The sequence below is a fragment of the Macaca thibetana genome, chromosome 2 (genome assembly GCF_024542745.1).
Source record: "Macaca thibetana thibetana isolate TM-01 chromosome 2, ASM2454274v1, whole genome shotgun sequence".
NCBI lineage: Eukaryota > Metazoa > Chordata > Mammalia > Primates > Cercopithecidae > Macaca > Macaca thibetana.
The window spans coordinates 162,759,202-162,786,221 of NC_065579.1; the positions used below are offsets into that span (position 1 = coordinate 162,759,202).

The following is a 27,020-nucleotide window of genomic DNA, read 5'->3' on the forward strand; positions in this document are numbered from 1 at the left end:
AGTGGTAATGAATGTACAAATGCTGGCTGGAACTTAATTACGAGACTAAAAGAGTGTACTTCAAAGAAGAGCTAATATAAAAACACAGTGAGACACCTGTCATGTGATAGATTGATAAATTACATGGATTTATGTTATACTGTAAAACTGTCTCTCCCTTTAGTGAAACAATCCAAATACCTCCAACTCTGCCACTCTCTACCCCCACTTTCTACTTATATTCGCATGTTCTAGTAAAACAGTAAAATAAAGCCATAATGCTTTGTACACAAATTACTGATGATTAAGTCGCATTAAATACAAATAACTATACACATGAAGCAAAGCAACAGCCATATATATGAAGCTAGCATGTGTTTCTTGAGAGCTAATAAGGAATTATAGATAAATAATTAAGGCAGGTAAACCATTTATTTTTCTAGTTGTTGAGCTGTATTTTAGTAATCTATTGCTATGTAACAAATTACACTCAAAATTAATCGTGTTAAACAATAAGCACTTATTATTTTATATTGTTAGAAGTTCAGAAGTTTAGAAAAAGGCTTAGCTGGGTAGTTCTGGCTCTCTTTAGGTCTTGGTCAAAAGATCAACTGAAGTTGCAATTATCTAAAGACTTGACTGTAGGCTGGAGAATCTGCTTCCAAGATGGCTCCCTTACATGGCTGGCAAGTTGGTGCTTATTAGCAAAATACCTCAGTTCCTTGACAGGTAGATTTCTCAATAGGGTTGCCTGGGTGTCTTCATGGCATGGGAATGGACTTTTCCCAGTGTCAGTGGTCAAAGAGAGATCAAAGTGGAAGCCACAGTGTATTTTGTGACCTAGCCTTGGTCATTTCTAAGCTTTTTTGGCTATACCAAGGATGAGACTGGTACTCCATCTCAACATTGTGCAAGTGCACTACCCTGAGTGTGAATACCTCCTTAAATTTTTTTCCCTAGATACATTGATTGCCTCACCTTAATCCTGGCCCCAGGTTACACAAATCATCTGTATTCAGCATCGGAGGGAACAGTATAAGGGTGTGAATAGTAGGAGGCACAAACATTGGGGCTCATCTTGGTGGCTGGCCACCACAAGAGTTAAGCATCTACCTAAGATTCTGAGTGATGAGAAAGAACTTCCACTGGCTCGATGGTTCTCAACTTTGCTGAATATGTGAATCATCTGAGAGTGCTGATGCCTGTGCCTCACTCCTCAGACGTTCTGATTTAATTAAACTGAAGTGTGACAGCCATGGTATTTAAGAAAAAGACATAATCTCCAAATAACTCTGCACAAGGTATTCTCATGTGCAGTCAGGGATAAGCATACTGCAAGTGAACTGAAGTTTCCTTTTGAGACTAAAGTCCACACAGAATTTGCCTATCACTATCTGTCAACAACATCTGTTTTTCCCTCCTGGAGCAGGGAGTGTGGGAAGGTTTCAAGAGACGAGGAGGATTAGTCATTTATTCCCTCACAAACTGTTGCTGAATACAGAACATGTCTGGCTGACTAGGTTTCTTCTCTGACACCTGCACATTCTGCTTCAACCGTTCTGTAAAAGATTGGTAGGAGCAGGGTTAATTAATCAGTGCTGATCTGATTTGAGGCTCTTTCTCTTTTTCAAAACAGATCAAAACAGGCAGGTTAAACGAACAGGAAAGTCCCCAGATGAAAAAGAGAAAAACAGGAATTAGATGAGTAGCATTGGACGTAGGCTGCCTGTTTACTTACAAAACAGTTTGGTACCAGTTTGATGGACATACACACGAAGGCACTCAGATGAAACCACTCTTGGCTAATATAATTTTAGAGGCCAGTGGAGTTTTATATCTTCCGTGCTACTTGGTTGTTGGCTAGTTATCTCTTTGATCCCTCTTCATCCGGGTCCACGTGGCAGGAGTCTGGGCTGAACATGGTGGGAAGACAGTGAAGGAGGATTGAAAATATGGTTCCTGTGCAAAGTATTCTGTTTTCCGTCCATGAAAATAAACAACAGAATTTCAATATGAAGACTAACCATACTTCTCCATTACTTGGCAGCCTCGTTAGAACTTTTACATTTTCTTTTTCCTGTAATTATCATCTTAGGGAATGCAACAAAGGCCCAGGATTTTGGCAAGGAGTTTACAATGTTGATAGATGTTCAAATAAGAGGATCAGGCATAGGCATACACTTGAAACCATTGCTGTCCCTCCCTCAGAGAATTTAAGTGAAAATACCGTAGTTTTTTAATGATGGCAGACTAATGTGTACATCTTACATAAGCAAGAAAACCACTACAAATTGCATTGAGTGTGAACATGACATATCCTCTCACTCTTGGTTAAGCTTCAGGCATTTGGAGATGAAGTGGGGTGAGTTGCTGGGAAAACAGGTCACTTCTGAATTCCATTTCAGCTGCAGCAAAGGCGTGGCTGAAGAGCGACTATATTAATGAAGCACAATGTCTACTTTCTCAATAGGATTCCAGCAGAGTTCTGCCATGGGGCAAAGTCTCACGAGACTAGAGGGTCTCCATCTCATGATAAGGCGGATCACTTTCGTTGGGCTCTTGAATGCAAGTGTACTTGATAGGAGGGGGTGGTGGCTTGAAAGGTGGAGGTCTTTCCATGCTAGGAACAAAATATTGGTCTTTCAGTGCCAAGAATGTGAGGCAGTCTTATGCACACACACACAGACGTGCTTTGTTTCTTTAAAGGAGAACACAGATTGATGAGAAAGAGACATACCCTCCCAGTTCTTTCAGCATTCTTGCTGGCATAACCCTGTGCTTGTTAGTCCTGTCAACCATTTGAACCTCATGATGTTACTATTAGTTAATATTTAGATGGTACTTTGTAGTTTGCAAAGCGTTTTTATCATAACATTATTTACTTTGTGTGCAGGAAATGCATCACCATCTACAGATAAAACTGAGGCTCAGAGGTTTTAAACAACTTGCTCAAGAGAACCAGATGGACAATTCAAGTCTTTTCACCAGAACTGATACTCTGCATGAAAACTGCCTCCTAATAGAAGAAATGTTTCTCTTATGTGGATTAAAATTTTCCTCCTGAGACTAAATCTTAAAATTCTAGGATTTAAGACTGAAGCTTTTCATATAGCCTCTTTGCTAACCCTAGCCCCAGCCTTTGCCCGAACACTCACTATGTACTGTGGGGATATGGTAGAGATGGGAAGTAAATCTCTTCTTGAGCCCTGAGTACTGGCTAGATAATGCCTAAATCCCTTTTGTTTGAATCAGTGAACATTCTTAAAGCCATCTTTGCACAAAGCACTATTTTATGTTAGTGCAAGTCATCTCTTTTTCAGAGATGCGTTAAAGAGCCAAGTTAGTGTGGAATTTAGCTATACAAATGCTCTAGCTATCTTGATATCAGGAAACAGAAATATATCTGTGAACATCTTTATGTCCATCACTCAAACACTTCCATGCCGTGGCAATCCATAGCCTCTTAGGAGAGATAAAGAGTGGGCGGTGGGGGAAGGAGGATGGAGAGATTGATTCTCATCTCCATATAAAACAAACATTTGAATACAGAACAATTTAAAAAATCAATTCAGATTTTCAGATTTCATTTGTTCATTTAATATAAAACTCTCTAATCCCCGTTACCCAATTTTCAGATGCTTTAATGGAGACTTCATATGTATTCATAGGTAGGTACAATGCTACGAAATGTGCACTTTTGTTTTACTTTTGTTTTTTGGAGGAATTATGAGTTTCTCAAGGTCATGTGGTGGCCAAATTGTAGTCCTTGGAAAAGAATCCAGAATTTCTAACTTCTGGTTTAGTGTTGTATTCACCACTCCCTGTATGGGGTTATAGAGTCTTCAAGGATACTCTGCAAAAGGTAGAAAAGCATATGGCAAGATGGTTAATGTTATCTTAGAGCAGTAGTATGACAAGTGGAAGATCAGCTCTGGGTACTGGGGTCTCTTCCAATGATGGCCCAATACAGACTGACTCAAAATAGCAAGTCAGAAAAATGAGGCTTAACCTTATGTACCATTTCAGCCTGCTGATTGGAGAAGGGTTTTGGAAAACATTTCAACAAGACAAAAATGAGTAACCCAATGCTTACTTTCTTTTCTGCTTGGGAAAAAAGGAAAAGGGCAGTAAAAGCCCACCCTAGTAAAAAAGCGGCTGGAAATCTCTTGAAATTACCTTTCTCACTCAATTTCACACTCGAGCACCTAGGACCAGCGGAGCCTAGGCAGTTCAAAGATGCATGAAAATGAAAAAATAATGAAGATTGAAAGAAAAATCAGTTTTAGTTTTGAGGGGAGGTAAGGCTCAGTTCTCATTTCATGTCCACAGACTTGCTCTATCTGATGAATGTTACAGCCTGACTAGGCCAATGCAGAGAGGGGTACTGAGTCAGGAGTTGTGTATTTAATCCCAGCTGTGTGATGTTGGGAAAGCTATTTAATCTCTCTGAGCTTCTGTGAGCCTTATTTCTTCATTAAAATATGGGAGGAACTTCACAGAGTAATAATATATTGTGCTGATGAACATTTTACAATGAGAAGTTGTCAGTTCCTATATATGTTAATATTATACTCACATTTCTTTTTGGTATTGACACCATTTTCTCACTCCAAGACCAAACAATATCATGCAGCAAAAGAGTAAAGCTGCTACAATCACTGGCCAGGACATTCCATCTTTGGGCTTACTGACCACAATACCTGAAAAGGGCATAAAGAAAGATGAACTTTAATCCCAAACTTTGGCTTTTGGAAAACAGGATTAATTAAACTTTTTCTCCTATGTGAAACATATTTTCTTCAAAGGCCATGGGGATTCTCATTGGCTATGATCATACTCTGGAGGTGGGCATGTCTATGCCTTGTTACCTACACGAGGTGATAACTTTTAAGAGTTAATGATGTATCCTATCAGAAAATTTCCATGGATATATATAAGCATACATATGTACCATGAATATATACCTCTTTTATTACAATTGGGGGCATATTATACACACTATTCTGTCCATGGCTTCTTTTTCGTTTTTTCACTATTTTAGGTTCAGGGTTACATGTGCAAGTTTGTTATATAGGTAAATTACTTGCTGTGGGGATTTGGTGTACAGAGTATTTTGTCACCCAGGTAATCAACATAGTGCCTGATAGGTAGTTTTTTTTTTTTTTTTTTTTTTTTTTTTTTTTTTTTTTGAGACGGAGTCTCGCTCTGTCACCCAGGCTGGAGTGCAGTGGCCGGATCTCAGCTCACTGCAAGCTCCGCCTCCCGGGTTCACGCCATTCTCCTGCCTCAGCCTCCCGAGTAGCTGGGACTACAGGCGCCCGCCACCTCGCCCGGCTAGTTTTTTGTATTTTTTAGTAGAGACGGGGTTTCACCGTGTTAACCAGGATGGTCTCGATCTCCCGACCTCGTGATCCGCCCGTCTCGGCCTCCCAAAGTGCTGGGATTACAGGCTTGAGCCACCGCGCCCGGCCAGTTGTTTTTGTTTTTTTTAATCTTTACCCTCCTCTCAACCTTCAGAAGGCCTCAGTGTTTGTTGTTCTCTTCTTCGTGTCCATATGTACTTAATGTTTAGTTCCCACTTATTGGTGAGAACCTGCTGTATTTGGTTTTCTATTCCTGTGTTAGTTTGCTTAGGATAATGGTCTCCAGTTCCATCCATGTTGCTGCAGAGAATATTATCTCATTCTTTTTTATGGCTTCATAGTATTCCATGGTGTATATGTACCACGTTTTCTTTATCCAGTCACTGTGGATGGGAGTTTAGGTTAGTTTCATGTCTTTGCTATTGTGAATAGTACTGTGATGAACATATGTGCTCATCTGTCTTTATGGTAGAACAATTTATATTCCCTTGGGTATATATCCAATATAATAAGATTGTTGGTTCAAGTAGTAATTTTTTTTTTAAGTTCTTTGAGCAGTAGCCAAACTGCTTTCCACAATGGCTGAACTAATTTACATTCCCACCAGCAGTGTATAAACATTCCCTTTTCTCCACAATCTCACCTGCATCCGTTTCTTTCTTTCTTTTTTTTTTTTTACTTTTTAGTAATAGCCATTCTAACTTATGTGAGATGGTATCTCATTGTGGTTTTAATTTGCATTTCTCTAGTGATTAGTGATTTTGAGCTTTTAAACTAATCTAAAAATGTAAAAACCATTTTACATTTGACATGTTTTTAAAGAATAAGAGGCCAAAAGATGTACACCTGGCCTCTTTTTCTTAAAAAATATTCTTGGAATACTTTCCATAGCACTGCACAGAGATTTATCTCATTCTATTAAATGACTGAATAGTTCAATGTATATACCAGTTTATTTAATTTATCTCACAATGTTAGATTGTTAAATTGTTTCCAGACTTTGTTATTGCTAATGATACTCCAGTGAAATTTCTTATACATGATAGATAGATCTTTAGGTACTTCGATTACATAGATCATTTGGGCAAAAAGCTATCTGGATTGGTTTCTTTCCTTGTCTCAACTAGGTAGTAAACTGCTGAAGCAAGGATATAAATTTCTTTCATTTCCCCGTTTTTATTACACTGCTTTTCATACAGCAAAATCTCAAAAAATACAGGTCAAAGAACTAGATTTAATATTCGCTATCACATCTTTTCTGTGTTTGTACAAAGCCTGGACTGAAACCATGTGATGTTATCATGTTAGCATTGGCTAGAGTATTGAAGACTTTTCCCTTTCATACAACATACATCCAGGGATTCGAGGTCTTCCTGATTCTCACCCCTGTCAACGTAGCAACTGAGGGTTCCCTGGAGACTCATGTAGTCCAATAACACATAATCTTGTGATACACTGTATATACAGATGACTAGAAAGTTTACATAGTTCAAACCACTAGAGTAGCATGATCATGAAAGAGACAATTGGTCAACTCAGGTCTAGACAAAGTTCTGTTTCACACAAGTCAAAATTTACTAAGCTCCACCATGGTAATATGGTGAGATATAATATTTTACCTCCAAAGTTTTAGATAAAGGAAAGAACAGAAGGTTTTATTTTATTTTTCTATAAGTTATTGGGGTACAGGTAGTATTTGATTACATAAGTTCTTTAGTGGCTATTTATGAGATTATGGTGCACCCATCACCCAAGCAGTATACACTGCACCATATTTGTAGTCTTTCATCTGTCACCCCCTCCCACTCTTCCCTTCAAGTCCCCAAAGTCCATTGTGTCATTCTTATGTCTTTGTGTCCTCATAGCTTAGCTTCCCACATATCAGTGAGAACCTACAATGTTTGATTTTTCATTCCTGAGTTACATCACTTAGAAGAGTAGTCTCCAGTCTCATCCAGGTCACTGCAAATGCTGTTGATTCATTCCTTTTTTATGGCTATGTAGTTTTCCATAGTGTGTGTATGTGTGTGTGTGTGTATGTATGTATGTATGTATGTATCTATCTATCTATCTATCTATCTATCTATCTATCTATCTGTCTACATAAAAAACAGTTTCTTTATCCACTCATTGATTGATGGGCATTTGGGTTGGTTCCACAATTTTGCAATTGTGAATTGTGCTGCTATAAACATGCATGTGCAAGTATCTTTTTTGAATAATGACTTCTTTTCCTCTGGGCTGATATCCAGTAGTGGGATTGCTGGATCAAATGATAGCTCTACTTTTAGTTCTTTAAGGACTCTCCACACTGTTTTCTATAGTGGCTGTACTAGTTTACATCCCCACTAGCAGTGTAGAAGCATTCCCTGTTCACCACATCCATGCCAACATCTACTGTTTTTTTATTTTTTTGGTTATGGTCATTCTTACAGGACTAAGGTGGTATCTCCTTGTCGTTTTGATTTGCATTTCCCTGATTATTAGTGATGTTGAGCATTTTTTCATATGTTTGTTAGCCATTTGTATATCTTTTGAGAATTGTCTATTCATGTTCTTAGCCCACTTTTTGATAGGGTTGTTTGCTTTTTTCTTACTAATTTGTTTGAGTTAGTTGTAAATTCTGGATAGTAGTCGTTGGTCAGATGTATAGATTGAGACAGTTTTCTCTCACTCTGTGGGTTGTCTGTTTACTCTGATTACTGTTCCTTTTGCCATGGAAAAGCTCTTTAGTTTAATTATGTGCCAGCTATTTATCTTTGTTTTTATTGCATTTGCTTTGGGTTCTTGGTCATGAAATCCTTGCCTCAGCCCATATCTAGAAGAATTTTTTCAATGTTATCTTTTAGAATTTTTATAGTTTCAGGTCTTAGGGTTAAATCCTTAATCCATCTTGAGTTGATTTTTGTATAAGGTGAGAGATGAGGATCCAGTTTAATTCTCCTACATGTGGCTAGCCAATTATCCCAGCACCATTTATTGAAAAGGGTGTCCTTTCCCCACTTTATGTTTTTGTTTGCTTTGTTGAAGATCAGTTGGCTGTAAGTAGTTGGGTTTATTCTGTTCCATTGGTCTATGTGTCTATTTTATACCAGTATCATGCTGTTTTGATGGCTATGGCTTTATAGTATAGTTGGAAATCAGATATGTGATGCCTCCAGATTTCTTCTTTGTATCATGCTGTTTTGATGGCTATGGCTTTATAGTATAGTTGGAAATCAGATATGTGATGCCTCCAGATTTCTTCTTTTTACTTAGTCTTGCTTTGGCTATGTGGGCTCTTTTTTGGTTCCATATGAATTTTAGAATTGTTTTCTCTAATTCTGCGAAGAATGATGGTGGTATTCTGATGGGGATTGCATTGGATTTGTAGTTTGCTTTTGGCAGTATGGTCATTTTCACAATATTGATTCTACTCATCCATCAGCATGGGATGTGTTTCCATTTGTTTGTGTCATCAATGATTTATCTCATCAGTGTTTTGTAGTTTTTCTTTTAGAGGTCTTTTGACTCCTGTGTTAGGATATTCCTAAGTATTCTATTTTATTTTATTTTTTGCAGCTATTGTAAAAGGGGTTGAGTTCTTGATTTGATTCTCTGCTTGGTCGCTGTTGGTGTATAGATGAGCTACTGATTTGTGTACATTAATCTTGTATTCGGAAATTTTGCTGAATTCTTTTATCAGTTCTAGGAGCTTTCTAGAGGAGTCCTTAGGGTTTTCAAGGTAAACAATCATCATCATCAAACAGTGACAGTTTGATTTCCTCTTTGCTGACTTAGATGCCCTTTATTTCTTTCTTTTGTCTGATTGCTTTGGCTAGGACTTCCATTACTACGTTGAAGAGGAGTGGTGAGAGTGGGCATTCTTGTCTTGCTCTAGTTCTCAGATGGAATGCTTTCATCTTTTCCCCATTCAGTATTATGTTGGCTGTGGGTTTGTCATAGATGGCTTTTATTACATTAAGGTATGTCCCTTGTATGCCAATTTTGCTGAGTTTTAATCATAAAGGGATGCTGGATTTTGTTGAACTTTTTTTTTTGTATCAATTGAGGTGATCATGTGATTTTTGTTTTTAATTCTGTTTATGTGGTGTATCACATTTATTGGCTTGTGTATGTTAAACCATCCCTGCATCCCTGGTATGAAACCCACTTGATCATGGTGAGTTATCTTTTTGATATGTTGTTGAATTTGGTTAGTTAGTTTTTTTTTTTTTTTTTTTTTTAAGGATTTTAGCATCTATGTTCAGCAAGGATATCAGTCTGTCGTTTTTTTTTTGGTTATGTCCTTTCCTGGTTTTGGTGTCAGGGTGAGGTTGGCTTCATAGAATGAATTAGGAAGGGCTCCTTCTTTCTCTATCTTGTGGAATAGTGTCAATAGGATTGGTACCAATTCTTTTTTGAATGTCTGGTAGAATTCTGCTGTGAATCCGTCTGGTCCTGGACTTTCTTTTGTTGGTAATTTTTTTTTTGAGATGGATTCTCACTTTCTCACCCAGGCTGGAGTGCAATGGCACAATCTTGGCTCACTGCAACCTCTGCTGCCCAGGCTCAAGCAATTCTCCTGCTTCAGCCTCCCAAGTAGCTGGGATTATAGGTGCCTGCCACTGCACCTGGCTAATTTTTGTATTTTTAGTACAGACAGGTTTTCACCATCTTGGCCAGACTGGTCTTGAACTCCTGACCTCATGATCTACTGGCCTTGGCCTCCCAAAATGCTGGGATTACAGGCATGAGCCACTGCGCTCGGCCCTTGTTGGTAATTTTTAAATTGCCATTTCAATGTCACTGCTTGTTTTTTTTTTTTTTTTTTTTTTGAGATGGAGTCTCACGCTGTCGCCCAGGTTGGAGTGCAGTGGCGCAATCTCGGCTCACTGCAAGCTCCGCCTCCTGGGTTCACGCCATTCTCCTGCCTCAGCCTCCTGAGTACCTGGGACTACAGGCGCCCACCACTGCGCCCGGCTAATTTTTTGTATTTTTAGTAGAGACGGGGTTTCACTGTGGTCTCGATCTCCTGACCTTGTGATCCGCCCGCCTCGGCCTCCCAAAGTGCTGGGATTACAGGCGTGAGCCACCGCGCCCGGCCTTTTTTTTTTTTTTAAAAAAAACACTTTATTCAAGCCGCTATTTGAATATTTCTAATGCCATGGAATCTGCCCCACAAAGTGATTCATTGCATTTTCAACTAGCTTTTATTGTTGAAAGGTTCATCATTAATGTTAAATCTAAACTTGTAACTTTCTCTCTTTGGATGGTCTAAGATCTATCATGTATGGCTATACATTATCTAAATTATCTTCCATGACAATATATTAATTATTTAAAGACTCTATCATAACACCCTTTGTTTTCTCTGTGCCAAGCTTTCCATTTTATTCAAATGTTTATCATAGACATGATTTCTGGACCTTTCACCATGTGGATTCAGCTCCTGTGGACATCACCAGATTTTTAATATCCACTTTAATTTGTACTTCCTGGAAACGGAACCCACTACATGTGACTGGTGTCAAGTACACAAATGCCTTTTCCTTCTTTTTTTTTTTTTTTAAATTATTATACTTTGAGTTCTAGGGTACATGTGCATAATGTGCAGGTTTGTTACATATGTATACTTCTGCCATGTTGGTGTGCTGCAGCCATCAACTCATCAGCACCCATCAACTCGTCATTTACATCAGGTATAACTCCCAATGCAATCCCTCCCCCCTCCCCCCTCCCCATGATAGGCCCTGGTGTGTGATGTTCCCCTTCCCGAGTCCAAGTGATCTCATTGTTCAGTTCCCACCTATGAGTGAGAACATCCGGTGTTTGGTTTTCTGTTCTTGTGATACTTTGCTAAGAATGATGGTTTCCAGCTGCATCCATGTCCCTACAAAGGACACAAACTCATCCTTTTTTATGGCTGCATAGTATTCCATGGTGTATATGTGCCACATTTTCTTAATCCAGTCTGTCACTGATGGACATTTGGGTTGATTCCAAGTCTTTGCTATTGTGAATAGTGCTGCAATAAACATACGTGTGCATGTGTCTTTATAGCAGCATGATTTATAATCCTTTGGGTATATACCCAGTAATGGGATGGCTGGGTCATATGGTACATCTAGTTCTAGATCCTTGAGGAATCGCCATACTGTTTTCCATAATGGTTGAACTAGTTTACAATCCCACCAACAGTGTAAAAGTGTTCCTATTTCTCCACATCCTCTCCAGCACCTGTTGTTTCCTGACTTTTTAATGATCGCCATTCTAACTGGTGTGAGATGGTATCTCATTGTGGTTTTGATTCGCATTTCTCTGATGGCCAGTGATGATGAGCATTTTTTCATGTGTCTGTTGGCTGTATGAATGTCTTCTTTTGAGAAATGGCTGTTCATATCCTTTGCCCACTTTTTGATGGGGTTGTTTGTTTTTTTCTTGTAAATTTGTTTGAGTTCTTTGTAGCTTCTGGATATTAGCCCTTTGTCAGATGAGTAGATTGCAAAAATTTTCTCCCATTCTGTAGGTTGCCTGTTCACTCTGATGGTAGTTTCTTTTGCTGTGCAGAAGCTCTTTAGTTTAATTTGATCCCATTTGTCTATTTTGGTTTTTGTTGCCGTTGCTTTTGGTGTTTTAGACATGAAGTCTTTGCCCATGCCTATGTCCTGAATGGTACTACCTAGGTTTTCCTCTAGGATTTTTATGGTATTAGGTCTAACATTTAAGTCTCTAATCCATCTTGAATTAATTTTAGTATAAGGAGTAAGGAAAGGATCCAGTTTCAGCTTTCTACTTATGGCTAGCCAATTTTCCCAGCACCATTTATTAAATAGGGAATCCTTTCCCCATTTCTTGTTTCTCTCAGGTTTGTCAAAGATCAGATGGCTGTAGATGTGTGGTATTATTTCTGAGGACTCTGTTCTGTTCCATTGGTCTATATCTCTGTTTTGGTACCAGTACCATGCTGTTTTGGTTACTGTAGCCTTGTAGTATAGTTTGAATTCAGGTAGCGTGATGCCTCCAGCTTTGTTCTTTTGACTTAGGATTGTCTTGGAGATGCGGGCTCTTTTTTGGTTCCATATGAACTTTAAAGCAGTTTTTTCCAATTCTGTGAAGAAACTCATTGGTAGCTTGATGGGGATGGCATTGAATCTATAAATAACCTTGGGCAGTATGGCCATTTTCACGATGTTGATTCTTCCTATCCATGAGCATGGTATGTTCTTCCATTTGTTTGTGTCCTCTTTTATTTCACTGAGCAGTGGTTTGTAGTTCTCCTTGAAGAGGTCCTTTACATCCCTTGTCAGTTGGATTCCTAGGTATTTTATTCTCTTTGAAGCAATTGTGAATGGAAGTTCATTCATGATTTGGCTCTGTGTTTGTCTGTTACTGGTGTATAAGAATGCTTGTGATTTTTGCACAATAATTTTGTATCCTGAGACTTTGCTGAAGTTGCTTATCAGCTTAAGGAGATTTTGGGCTGAGACAATGGGGTTTTCTAAATATACAATCATGTCATCTGCAAACAGGGACAATTTGACTTCTTCCTTTCCTAACTGAATACCCTTGATTTCTTTCTCTTGCCTGATTGCCCTAGCCAGAACTTCCAACACTATGTTGAATAGGAGTGGTGAGAGAGGGCATCCCTGTCTTGTGCCAGTTTTCAAAGGGAATTTTTCCAGTTTTTGCCCATTCAGTATGATATTGGCTGTGGGTTTGTCATAAATAGCTCTTATTATTTTGAGGTACGTTCCATCAATACCGAATTTATTGAGCGTTTTTAGCATGAAGGGCTGTTGAATTTTTTCAAAAGCCTTTTCTGCATCTATTGAGATAATCATGTGGTTCTTGTCTTTGGTTCTGTTTATATGCTGGATTATGTTTATTGATTTGCAAATGTTGAACCAGCCTTGCATCCCAGGGATGAAGCCCACTTGATCATGGTGGATAAGCTTTTTGATGTGTTGCTGAATCCGGTTTGCCAGTATTTTATTGAGGATTTTTGCATCGATGTTCATCAGGGAAATTGGTCTAAAATTCTCTTTTTTTGTTGTGTCTCTGCCAGGCTTTGGTATCAGGATGATGTTGGCCTCATAAAATGAGTTAGGGAGGATTCCCTCTTTTTCTATTGATTGGAATAGTTTCAGAAGGAATGGTACCAGCTCCTCCTTATACCTCTGGTAGAATTCAGCTGTGAATCCATCTGGTCCTGGACTTTTTTTGGTTGGTAGGCTATTAATTATTGCCTCAATTTCAGAGCTTGCTATTGGTCTATTCAGGGATTCAACTTCTTCCTGGTTTAGTCTTGGAAGAGTGTAAGTGTCCAGGAAATTATCCATTTCTTCTAGATTTTCCAGTTTATTTGCATAGAGGTGTTTATAGTATTCTCTGATGGTAGTTTGTTTTTCTGTGGGGTCAGTGGTGATATCCCCTTTATCATTTTTTATTGCATCAATTTGATTCTTCTCTCTTTTCTTCTTTATTAGTCTTGCTAGCGGTCTGTCAATTTTGTTGATCTTTTCAAAAAACCAACTCCTGGATTCATTGATTTTTTGGAGGGTTTTTTGTGTTTCTATCTCCTTCAGTTCTGCTCTGATCTTAGTTATTTCCTGCCTTCTGCTAGCTTTCGGATGTGTTTGCTCTTGCTTCTCTAGTTCTTTTAATTGCGATGTTAGAGTGTCAATTTTAGATCTTTCCTGCTTTCTCTTGTGGGCATTTAGTGCTAAATTTCCCTCTACACACTGCTTTAAATGTGTCCCAGAGATTCTGGTATGTTGTATCTTTGTTCTCATTGGTTTCAAAGAACATCTTTATTTCTGCCTTCATTTCGTTATGTACCCAGTAGTCATTCAGGAGCAGGTTGTTCAGTTTCTGTGTAGTTGAGCAGTTTTGATTGAGTTTGTTAGTCCTGAGTTCTAGTTTGATTGCACTGTGGTCTGAGAGACAGTTTGTCATAATTTCTGTTCTTGTACATTTGCTGAGGAGTGCTTTACTTCCAATTATGTGGTCAATTTTGGAGTAAGTGCGATGTGATGCTGAGAAGAATGTATATTCTGTTGATTTGGGGTGGAGAGTTCTATAGATGTCTATTAGGTCTGCTTGCTGCAGAGATGAGTTCAATTCCTGGATATCCTTGTTAACTTTCTGTCTTGTTGATCTGTCTAATGTTGACAGTGGAGTGTTGAAGTCTCCCATTATTATTGTATGGGAGTCTAAGTCTCTTTGTAAGTCTCTAATGACTTGCTTTATGAATCTGGGTGCTCCTGTATTGGGTGCATATATATTTAGGATAGTTAGCTCTTCCTGTTGAATTGATCCCTTTACCATTATGTAATGGCCTTCTTTGTCTCTTTTGATCTTTGACGGTTTAAAGTCTGTTTTATCAGAGACTAGTATTGCAACCCCCACTTTTTTTTGTTCTCCATTTGCTTGGTAAATCTTCCTCCATCCCTTTATTTTGAGCCTATGTATGTCTCTGCATGTGAGATGGGTCTCCTGAATACAGCAGACTGATGGGTCTTGACTCTTTATCCAGTTTGCCAGTCTGTGTCTTTTAATTGGAGCATTTAGTCCATTTACATTTAAGGTTAAGATTGTTATGTGTGAACTTGATCCTGCCATTATGATATTAACTGGTTATTTTGCTCATTAGTTGATGCAGTTTCTTCCTAGCCTTGATGGTCTTTACATTTTGGCATGTTTTTGCAGTGGCTGGTACTGGTTGTTCCTTTCCATGTTTAGTGCTTCCTTCAGGGTCTCTTGTAAGGCAGGCCTAGTGGTGACAAAATCTCTAAGCATTTGCTTATCTGTAAGGGATTTTATTTCTCCTTCACTTGTGAAACTTAGTTTGGCTGGATTCGAAATTCTGGGTTTAAAATTCTTTTCTTTAAGAATGTTGAATATTGGCCCCCACTCTCTTCTGGCTTGGAGAGTTTCTGCCGAGAGATCTGCTGTTAGTCTGATGGGCTTCCCTTTGTGGGTAACCCGACCTTTCTCTCTGGCTGCCCTTAAGATTTTTTCCTTCATTTCAACTTTGGTGAATCTGGCAATTATGTGTCTTGGAGTTGCTCTTCTCGAGGAGTATCTTTGTGGCGTTCTCTGTATTTCCTGGATTTGAATGTTGGCCTGCCCTACTAGGTTGGGGAAGTTCTCCTGGATGATATCCTGAAGAGTGTTTTCCAACTTGGTTCCATTTTCCCCCTCACCTTCAGGCACCCCAATCAGACGTAGATTTGGTCTTTTTACATAATCCCATACTTCTTGCAGGCTTTGTTCATTTCTTTTTCTTCTTTTTTCTTTTGGTTTCTCTTCTCGCTTCATTTCATTCATTTGATCCTCAATCGCTGATACTCTTTCTTCCAGTTGATCGAGTCAGTTACTGAAGCTTGTGCATTTGTCACTTATTTCTCGTGTCATGGTTTTCATCTCTTTCATTTCGTTCATGACCTTCTCTGCATTAATTACTCTAGCCATCAATTCTTCCACTTTTTGTTCAAGATTTTTAGTTTCTTTGCACTGGGTACGTAATTCCTCCTTTAGCTCTGAGAAGTTTGATGGACTAAAGCCTTCTTCTCTCATCTCGTCAAAGTCATTCTCCGTCCAGCTTTGATCCATTGCTGGCGATGAGCTGCGCTCCTTTGCCGGGGGAGATGTGCTCTTATTTTTTGAATTTCCAGCTTTTCTGCCCTGCTTTTTCCCCATCTTTGTGGTTTTATCTGCCTCTGGTCTTTGATGATGGTGACGTACTGATGGGGTTTTGGTGTAGGTGTCCTTCTTGTTTGATAGTTTTCCTTCTAACAGTCAGGACCCTCAGCTGTAGGTCTGTTGGAGATTGCTTGAGGTCCACTCCAGACCCTGTTTGCCTGGGTATCAGCAGCAGAGGCTGCAGAAGATAGAATATTGCTGAACAATGAGTGTACCTGTCTGATTCTTGCTTTGGAAGCTTCTTCTCAGGGGGGTACTCCACCCTGTGAGGTGTGGGGTGTCAGACTGCCCCTAGTGGGGGATGTCTCCCAGTTAGGCTACTCAGGGGTCAGGGACCCACTTGAGCAGGCAGTCTGTCCCTTCTCAGATCTCAACCTCCGTGTTGGGAGATCAACTGCTCTCTTCAAAGCTGTCAGACAGAGTCATTTGCGTCTCAATGTCACTGCTTGTTATTGGTCTGTTCGGAGTATCTAATTTTTCCTGATTTAAGCTAGGTGGTTGTATTTTTCCAGAAATTTATCCATGTCTTCTAGGTTTTCTAGTTTATGTGCATAAAGGTGTTCATAATAGCCTTGCATGATCTTCTGTATTTCTGCGGTGTCGGTTGTAATATCTCCCATTTCATTTCTTAATGAGGTTATTTGGATTTTCTCTCTTATTTTATTGGTTAGTCTTGCTAATGGTCTATGCATTTTATTTACCTTTTCAAAGAACCAGGTTTTGTTTCATTTATCTTTTGTGTTTTTGTTGTTATTTCAATTATATTGTGCTCTGATCTTGGTTATTTCCTTTCTACTGCTGGATTTGGGTTCAGTTTGTTCCTGTTTCTCTAGTTCCCAGGTGTGACCTTAGATTGTCTGTTTGCACTCTTTTAGATTTTTGATGTAGGTGTTTAGGGCTGTGAACTTTCCTCTTAGCACCACCTTTGCTGTATCCCAGAGGTTTGTTAGGTTGTGTCATTACTGTAATTCAGTTCAAAGAATTTTTAAATTTCCATCTTGATTTCATTTTTGACCCAATGCTCATTCAGGAGCAGGTTATTTGATTTCCATGTATTTGCGTGGTTTTGAAGGTTCCTTTTGGAATTGATTTCCAGTTTTATTCCACTGTGGTCTGACAGAGTGCTTGATATAATTTCATTTTTCTTAAATTTATTGAGGCTTGTTTTATGGCCTATCATATGGTCTATCTTGGAGAAAGTTCCATGCACTGTTGAATAGAATGTATATTTGGCAGTTGTTGGATGAAATGTTATGTATATATCTGTAAGTCCATTTGTTCCAACATATAGTTTAAATCTGCTGTTTCTTTGTTGATTTTCGGTCTTGATGACCGGTCTAGTGTTGTCAGTGGAGTACTGAAGTCCCCCACTATTATTTTGTTGCTGTCTATCTCATTTCTTAGGTCTATTAGTAATTGTTTTATAAATTTGGGAGCTCCAATGTTAGGTGGATATATGTTTAGGATTGTGATATTTTCCTGTTATACAAGGTCTTTTACCATGATATACTGTCCCTCTTTGTCTTTCTTAACCACTGTTGCTTTAAAGTTTGTTTTGTCTGATATGAGAATAGCTACCCCTGCTCACTTTTGGTGTCCATTGGCATGAAATGCCTTTGTCCACCTCTTTACTTTAAGTTTATATGAGTCCTTATGTGTTAGGTGAGTTTCCTGAAGGCAGCAAATAGTTGATGGGTGAGTTCTTATCCATTCTGCGGTTCTGTATCTTTTAAGTGGAATATTTAGGCCATTTACATTCAAAGTTAGTATTGAAATATGAGGTACCATTGCTTTCATCATGCTCTTTGTTATCTGTGTACTTTGGATTTTTGTTTTTGCTTTTTAACTTGTATTTTTGTTTTATAGGTCTTGTGTGATTTATGCTTAAAGAGATTCTGTTTTGATGTGTTCCCGGGGTTTGTTTCAAGATTTAGAGCTCCTTTTAGCAGTTCTTGTAGTGGTGGTTTGGTGAAATTCTCTCAGGATTTGTTTGTGTGAAAACAACTGTATCTTTCCTTCATATATGATGCTTAGTTTCATTGGATACAAAATTCTTGGCTAAAAATTATTTTGTTTGAGGAAGTTGAAGATAGGTCCCCAATCCCTTCTAGCTTGTAGGGTTTCTACTGAGAAATCTATTGTTAATCTGATAGATTTTCCTCTGTGGGTTACCTGGTGCTTCCATCTCACAGCTCTGAGGATTCTTTCCTTTGTCTTAATTTTGGATAACCTAATGACAATGTGCCTTGGCGAAGATCTTTTTGCAATGAACTTCCCAGGTGTCCTTTGTGCTTCTTGTATTTGCATGTCTAGGGCTGTCACAAAGCTGGGGAAGTTTTCCTTGATTATACCCCAAATATGTTTTCCAGGCTTTTAGAATTCTTTTCTTCCTCCGGTACACCGATTATTCATAGGTTCAGTTGTTTAACATAATCCCAGACTTTTGGGGGCTTTGTTCATATTTTCTTATTCTTTTTTCTTTGTCTTTTTTGGGCTGGGTTAATTTGAAGATCTTGTTTTTGAGCTCTGAATTTCTTTCTTCTACTTGTTCAAGTCTATCACTGAGACTTTTGAGAGCATTTCACATTCCTAAAAGTATGTCTAAAGTTTCCTGAATTTTTTATTTTTTGTCTTTAAGCTATCTATTTCCAGAAATATTTCTCCCTTCACTTCTTGTGTCATTTTTTTGGATTTCTTTGGACTGGTCTTCACCTTTCTCTGGTCCCTCTCTGATTAACTTAATAACTAACCTCCTGAATTATTTTTCAGGTAAATCAGGAATTTCTTCTTGGTTTGGATCCATTGCTGGTGAACTAGTATGATTGTTTTGGGGGGTGTTGAAGAGCCTTGTTTTGTCATATTACCAGGGTTGGTTTTCTGGTTCCTTCTCATTTGGGCAGGCTCCATCACAGGGAAGGTCTAGGGCTGAAGGCTGTTGTTCAGATTATTTTGTCCCACTGGGTGTTCCCTTGATGTAGGCGCTCTCCCTTTTCCTATGGATGTGGCTTCCTGGGAGCCGAACTGCAGTGATTGTTGTCTCTCCTCTGGGTCTAGCCACCCAGTGAGTCTTCCTGGCTCCAGGGTGGTACTGGAGGTTGTCTGCATAGAGTCCTGTGATATGAACCATCTATGGGTCTCTCAGCCATGCATACCAGTGCCTGTTTTGGTGGAGGTGGCAGAGGGTGCAATGGACTCCATGAGGGTCCTTACTTTTGGTGGTTTAATCCTTTGTTTTTGTGCTGGTTGGCCACCTGCTAGGAGGTGGAGCTCTCCAGAAAGCATCAGCTGCAGTAGTCTGGAGAGGGACTGGTGGTGGGCAGGGCCTTAGAACTCCCAATATTATATGCCCGTTGTCTTCTACTACTAGGTTGGATAGGGAAGGACCATCAGGTCGAGGCAGGGCTAGGCATGTCTGAGCTCAGACTCTTCTTGGGCAGGTTTTGCTGCCACTGCTGTTGGTGATGGGGTGAGATTCCCAGGTCATTGGAGTTGTGTACCTAGGAGAATTATGGCTGCCTTTGCTGATTCATGCAGGTTGTCAGGAAAGAGGGGGAAAGCCGTCAGTCAAAGGCCTCATCGAGCTCCCGTGCAAACTGAAGGGCCAGTCTCACTCCCACTGTGCCCCCACCCTGCCAACAGCCCCAAGTCTGTTTCCAGGTGGATGAGCTGGGCTTGAAAATTTGTGTGAGGCTATCCACCTCCCAGAGTATTTGGGGTGTCTCCTGGGTGCTACAGAAGCAGTCTGTTTCCTTCAGAGTGTCTGGGGGTTTTCTCGGGATTGCTGGTTTGTTCTTGCAGTTGACCTGGAGCTAAAATTCACAGTGCAAAACTGCATGCTGCAGAGTTGTAATCTAGTCCTGCTTTCTGTCTGCCACGATCCCTCATTTTTGCCAAACAAAAGATTTTAAAGAGGTCTTACATCAATGCCTACAATTTTTTTTTCCAACCAAATATAGAAAATGAGACCACTGCCATCACAATGGAAGTGGAAAAGCGGAACTCTACTCCTGACCCATCTCTAAACTAGACAGCTCTTTAAGGCACCAATATCTTAAAATCTTTGTAGTACCTTAGTTTGCAGCTTTATTGCCACGACATGTGCAAGATGATGCTCCAATGATCAGAAGACTGTATGACCTTTGGTACAAAATGAGCTGAGTACCTAGGTGTTGCGTTCACTAGTCAAGTGAACACCCCTGAAGTTAATTATGCTTGTGAACTTACAATCATGACCTTCATTAGGAGGGTCCTAACTTTATTGAATCTTTTGCCCTCTCATGATATAAAAGAGGGATTACATTTTGCATGACAATATTATATTAGGTGAATTATAGGAGTACACTTTGTTCCAATGATTTCTATCTCAGACTTTGTTTTCATAGACCTGAAATGTTTTTTGCTACTTTTCACCTGGATAATTCTTATTTATTTTTCTCAGATTTTAATTTAAGTGTCATATCCTCATAGAGTCCTGTCCTATCCTCCAATTAAAATCAGGACTGCCTGTTTGACTCCGACAACACCCTATCATAGTACTTGTCAAAAATAAATTTATTTGTGATTATTTATTTACTATACATGATCGCTAATAGATTATGATCTTCAAAAAGCCAGTGTTTTCACTGTATATCCAACAACTGGCATAGTGCCTGGCAAATGGTAGGTACTTGATAAATATTTGTTGAGGGAATAAAGCATAAAATCTCCCAAAATAGGACAAATGACTTACCAGTGATATGGACGTGATTAGTTTTCGTAGATCCATTGGCAGTTGTGGGGACTTCTGAAAATGCTCTGGTTGTGCTGGTAAAGACATTGTCTAGGAATATAACGGGGATATCTGGACAAGACATCTCAACTTGATCAAGTGGTATAATATCATGACTGGGTTTCATATGCTATTTGAAAAAACTCAATTTAAATTGTCTAAGTATCCCTTAAATATTATGTGTAAAGTTTATTAAGAACCAATTTATCGCAAGGCTGGAATCCTGAGATTTGTCTAACAATTGCCAAAGGAATAAAATTTCCTATTGGTTGAAAAAAAAATTCCTATTAATTGAAAAAAATATCCTATTGGTTGAAAACAGGAAAATTTCCTATTGGTTGAAAAAAAAATAAAAAAGAAGCTCCATACTTCTAAACAACAAAATGATGTCTGCTGAAGAATCTCCATGAGAAATGTAAGTGGTACAGAAAAAGGCCAGAGTTGGGGGTCATGGATAAGTGAGGCTCTAATCCTATTCTCTTGGTGTGAGAGGTTCAGCTGATCAAAGTACTGATTCTTCTCCACATCAATGTGTTTGATAAGGTTAATAAAAACTCCTTTGCAACATTAGACTAGATAAATACATGTTGACTAATTATTCTATTTTCCAATAAAATACTGAAAAATATTTTTCATAGATATAACTAGTAAAAAATGCTATTGTGTAGATTTTTTTTTGAAATAAAATGTATAAAAATCTAAGGCTTGGTCTCTATCGTCTTTGAATGGCTGAAAAGAATTTTGATTCCATTCATTGTAATTTTCATCATCAAGATGTACTTTTATGTATCTATCTGAGGCTGGCTTCTTATCAGTTCTTGTTTTTACACCTGTGTCCAAATAAAGCTGACCACTACCTTCAGTGTCTCTAAATCTTCCCCAGGTACTCACCATGAAGTGTTGAGCCTGCGCCCGAGGGGGATGAACTGTATGTTTCACTGGGTATCTGTGAAAATGCTAAAGGAAGAAGATATCAGAAGAGTTAACCTATATACACTAGTTATTCTATTATCTCTTTTTGACTGCTAATTTAATCTAATAATTATAAAAAAGGATATTAATGAATACTTAAAGCAAAATCATTAAACTGTTCCATAGCACACACTAGAATGTCCTCAAACAAAGTGGGAGTTGAAGGGATTCTTGCAGTTCCGATGTCCATATGGAAAGAAAACACTAGAAGGGGTTCCTCTAGCCAGAGTGTGTCATGCTCATTCCATAGATGAGCCAAAAAAATGGAAGAGAATGAAGGTCCAGGTGTGTTATGGTGGCGTTTAGTCAAGGAAAGCTGCCAATAGGACTTTGAGGACCTTGCTAGAACATGCATAAGGGAAGAAAACACTTTGTACTTGTGGGTCAGCTGACAGTCTTGCTGAACTGAGAAAACGAAACATGTCAGCAGTGAATTATCAGACCCCTGTGGCCACAGGCCTTGTCAGCTGCTGAGTGAGTCCTTTTGAAGCATTTAGAGGCAAACCTTCCCCTTGAGTGGATGGCAGCAAACTCAGACAGCACATATGGCTTTTGAAATAGATCTAACAACTCATTTTGTTTATTGCCCTGTCTCTGGCAAGAAAGATTCGCTCCTTGGCAGACACCACATATCTGTATTTGATAAAAGGCCTGCAGTGCAATGTAAAGTAAAATAACTACAGTAATGCATGGTTGTAATCAGTACAAATATATTACATCCATTCATTTAAAATATTAGCATACGTGATGTTCGTAGTTAAAAGCTTTCTTGTATGTCAAGACCAAATCAAATGAGCAAAACCAAAATAAAACAAACCATACCCTCAGTCCTCCCCTTTCCTTGTTTCTCCTTAGATGCCAACAGCAGCTGCAGTTGCTGACAGAGGTGTGTGATCAGGCCCTCCAGAAGAGGTGAGAGTCCATTCTTTAGGGCTTGATTACAGGACAATTGGTCATAGCTATTTCCATTTGGGGTCACCTGAGAAGTAAGAGTGGTTTCATACGCAGCTTTTTTACAGTCTTAGTTCAGGGAGATGTTCTTATTTTCAGTGTAACTCTCTGATCCTGCATACGTGATCTTTATTAATTTTTTGTCCTAGACAGAATACCAAGGCCTATTGACGATGATGGACTACGCGTTTTTTAATGATTATACCATTAGCCAAAATTTGATATCCAAAGAACAATAACTAACTGAAAAACAATTGGGACCAGGCCTAGATTTAGGTAAAAGTATGAAAAAGGCAGTTAACCTTGTAGTTTTTTTGCTAAATATGGTATGGTGACTCCTTTAATTTCTTACTTTCTAAACTTGATGTCTTTATTTTGCATCTCATCAAAGTATGTTTGCAAGAAAGAATGGGATAAATTAATTTGTGCTAAAATCTAAACGGCTGAATAAGTGCTATCCATTTAAGGAAAATGGGTATTTAAAAAATATTTTCCATTTTATGTTTATTATCAGTGAGTCAATGTAGAACATTTTGTAATGGTTAGTGATGTGTGGACACTAATAGTTTTCAGCAAGTATACAGTGCCAGGTTTTTCTGGTCAGTATTGATTTTCCCCAAGCAAACTAACCTAACATAACACAATTTCAGGAGATGGTCATACCATCAGCACAATTACAAATTACAAACATTACAACACTTAAAAGTATGCAATTTTCTTTTTGTAATTTCATAAAACTTCTTTTTGGACTTTTAGTAACTTTCCCAATTTTAAAAGACCCCTCATAATAATTAAAAAATCAAAAAACATAAGCCACTTTGGAAAAGTAGGGAGTTATTTTTCTAATTTTGACTTTGAGGTTTTTTGTTTTTGTTTTTAATCTGTTAACAACAGGTAGTGGGAAGTATGGTGAGAGAGATGAAGAAAATGGAGTTTCCTGTTGATGGATTCCAATGTCTGAAAATACTTAAATACATAAAGGTAAACTTTCAAAACCAGAAATATATTGTAAAAAATAGTCTTTCATCAAGGTGAAGAGATGAACAATTCTGGTATCACTTGCTCTTGCAGAAGAGAACATCCTGAAGAATGCTTGTTTATAGAATCCTCTGTAAGACACAGTTGGCTACTTCTAGTGATTCATCTTTTGATGAAACAATACTTTCTTGAATGCTTATCCACTCTATCATTTAGAGATCTAATTTTCAGAATGTGAAAATTTGGCTAATTTGTACGCCCTTTTAAAGTCTTCTTGGGAGTCTCAGCAGAATTATGTTACCATTGTTTCTTTTTTTTTGAGACAGAGTTTCGCTCTTGTTACCCAGGCTGGAGTGCAACGGTGTAATCTCACTCACTGCAACCTCCGCCTTCCGGGTTCAAGTGATTCTCCCGCCTCAGCCACCCGAGTAGCTGGATTACAGGTATGTGCCACCAAGCCCGGCTGATTTTGTATTTTTAGTGGAGACGGGGTTTCTCCATGTTGGTCAGGCTGGTCTCAAACTCCTGACCTCAGGGGATCCGCCTGCCTCGGCCTCCTAAAGTTCTGGGATTACATGCGTGAGCCACCGCACCTGGCCGCTATTGTCTTTGAATTGACTGAAATGTTCTGTGTACTTCAAGGCAACATCATGTTCATTAACTGCATGAGGTAATTCTCCTTTAAATCCTTTGAGTACACATTTTCACAAATCCACAAACAAACGCTACGTTGACATTCGGATGACAAACACCAGCTTGATTGATAAAGTTCTCTACAGCACCAATATCTGCTGAAAATATGAACATGGATACCGTGTTACTGGAGCTTCTCAAGTAAATTATTATATCCTGCCTTGAGCATAACATCAAGTTCTTCCACAATTTCTTTAAATTTCATTTTTTGGTAAAGCTTGTTCAACAAAGACACTATGTTGGGCAGCATACTATTCTACCATAGATGGGTACTTCTTTTGAAGTTAACAGGTTCAACTTCAATAATAAAATATTTTTCCTTCAGTTGCAATAACCTCTTTGACATTCGCCTGTGACAAGTTTATAGTTGTCAATCATATTATGACACATTAGGCATCTTTTCCCATGGTAGGAAAATCTACTTAGTGTCATATCAAAGTCCATTATTATTAAAGTTTGGCATCTTCCTTTAATAAAACCACAGATAATTTGTTACCTTTGCAGGGTTCTTGATGCAAACTGAACTTTTCTGGAATTTTTGCATCATTTCTACATGCACAGCAGACTTTTGATAAGTCACTTCTTAGCTATTCAATATTCCTTAAGGCATTCTGAGTTCTTCTGCTTTTGATTGTATCCTTGAAACAACAGTATAGGTGGCAAACAATATCCAGAGATGCAAGGCCTGGCCACAGGAATCTTGATGATCTTGATTTTTCATCTCATCTTCCTTTTCAAGGTGAGTATGTACTGGGCCAGCACCACCTCTGCCACCCAGGTGCACACACTGGTGCTAGCTTCTGTGCCCACTTTTGTCATGTCCACCTGGTCCACAAATACAGCCCTCATACTCTTGTTGACAAAGATGACACTCACAAGCTTTGGAATCTTGGGGCTTGTGCCTTAACCATGGGGAAACCCATGAAGCTCCCAGAAATTCGTGTAGGCATGCCTGACTTTATTGCACATCACAGACACAGATACTGCTTTATTTATTTATTCGTTTATTTTTTTTTTACAAATTGAAGGTTTGTGGCAACCCTGTGTCAAGCAAGTCTATAGGTGCCATTTTTCCAACAGCATGTGCTCAATTCTTGTCTTTTCATGTCTTTGTGCCACATTTTGGTAATTCTTGCAATATTTCAAACTTTCATATTATTGTTATATCTATTATAGTAATCTGTGATCAGGGATCTTAGATGTTACCATTGAAATTGTTTTGAGGCACCACAAATTGCACCCTTAGAAGATGGAGAACTTAATTGATAAATGTTGTGTGTGTTCTGACTGCTTCAGTTAGTGGTGGTTTTCCCATTTCTCTTCCTCTCCTTGGGCCTCTTTTTTTTTTCTTTAATCTGAGACAAAACAATATTGAAATTCGGCCAATTAATAATCCTAAAACAGCCTCTAAGTGTTCAAAGGAAAGAAGAGAAGCACATTTCTCACTTTAAATCAAATGCTAGAAATAATTAAGCTTAGTGAGGAAGATATGTCAAAAGCTGAGACAGGCTCAAAGCTAGGCCTTTTGGGCCAAATCCTTAGCCAAGTTGTAAATGCAAAGAAAAAGTTCTTGAAGGCAACTCAAAGTGTCACCTCAGGGAACACATAAATGATAACACTGCTGATATGGAGAAAATTTGAGAATATGTGGTGTTTGATTTTCTGTTCCTGCATTAGTTTGCTGAAAATAACAGGTTCCATCTCCATCCATGTCTCTGCAAAGGACAAGATCTCATTCCTTTTTATGACTATAGTATTCCACAGTGTATATGTATTACATTTTCTTTGTCCAGTCTATTATTGATGGGCATTTAGGTTGATTCCATGTCTTTGCTATTGTGAACAGTGCTGCAATGAACATACTTGTGCATGTGTCTTGAATAATAGAATGATTTATATTCCTTTGGGTATACACTCAGTCATGGGATTGCTGGGTCGAATGATATTTCTGCCTCTAGGTCTTTGAGGAATTGTCACAATGTCTTCCACAATGTTGAACTAATTTACACTTCCGCCAACAGCGTAAAAGCATTCCTTTTTCTCCACACCCTCACCAGCATCTGTTGTTTTTTGACTATTTAGTAATAGACATTCTGACTGAGATGATATCTCATTGTGGTTTTGATTTGCCTTTCTCTAACGATCAGTGATGTTGAGCTTTTCTTTTTCATGTTTCTAACCACATGCATGTCTTCTTTTGAGAACTGTCTGTTCATGTCCTTTTCCCACTTTTTAATGGGGTTGTTTGTTTTTTGCTTGTAAATTATTTATTGATGCTGGCTATTATACCTTTTTCAGATGGATAGATGGCAAAAATTTTATTCCATTCTGTAGGTTGTCTGTTTGCTCTGTTGATAGTTTCTTTTGCTGTGCATAAGCTTCTTAGTTTAATTAAATCCCATTTGTCAATTTTTGTTTTTGTTGCAATTGCTTGTGACATCTTCATCATGAAATCTTTGCCTATCCTATATCCTGAATGGTATAGCCTAGCTTTTCTTCTAGGGTTTTTATAGTTTTGGGTGTAAGTCTTTAATCCATCTTGAATTGATTTTTGTATATGGTGTAAGGAAGGGGTCCAGTTTCAATTTTCTGCATATGGCTAGCCATTTCTCCCAGCACAATTTATTAAA

General features: G+C 38.5%; 1 protein-coding gene across 2 annotated transcripts in view; it reads right to left on the reverse strand.

Moving 5' to 3' along the window:
- Window positions 1-392: 392 nt before the first annotated feature.
- The window catches only part of CD96 (CD96 molecule), a 108,843-nt gene continuing 82,215 nt past the window's right edge, over window positions 393-27,020 (reverse strand). The window contains exons 11-15 of one of the 2 annotated variants that reach the window (XR_007723204.1): window positions 21,688-21,753; window positions 20,758-20,847; window positions 4,556-4,679; window positions 2,439-2,599; window positions 393-1,892 (exon numbers count right to left, since the gene is read on the reverse strand). Coding sequence is in view for 1 of the 2 variants with exons in the window: in XM_050778894.1 (XP_050634851.1) it covers window positions 2,491-2,599; window positions 4,556-4,679; window positions 20,758-20,847; window positions 21,688-21,753 (389 nt within the window). In the remaining variant the exon portion in view is untranslated. Of the gene's footprint in view, window positions 2,600-4,555; window positions 4,680-20,757; window positions 20,848-21,687; window positions 21,754-27,020 lie in introns of both variants that reach the window. The other variant, XM_050778894.1, reaches the window with a different exon arrangement.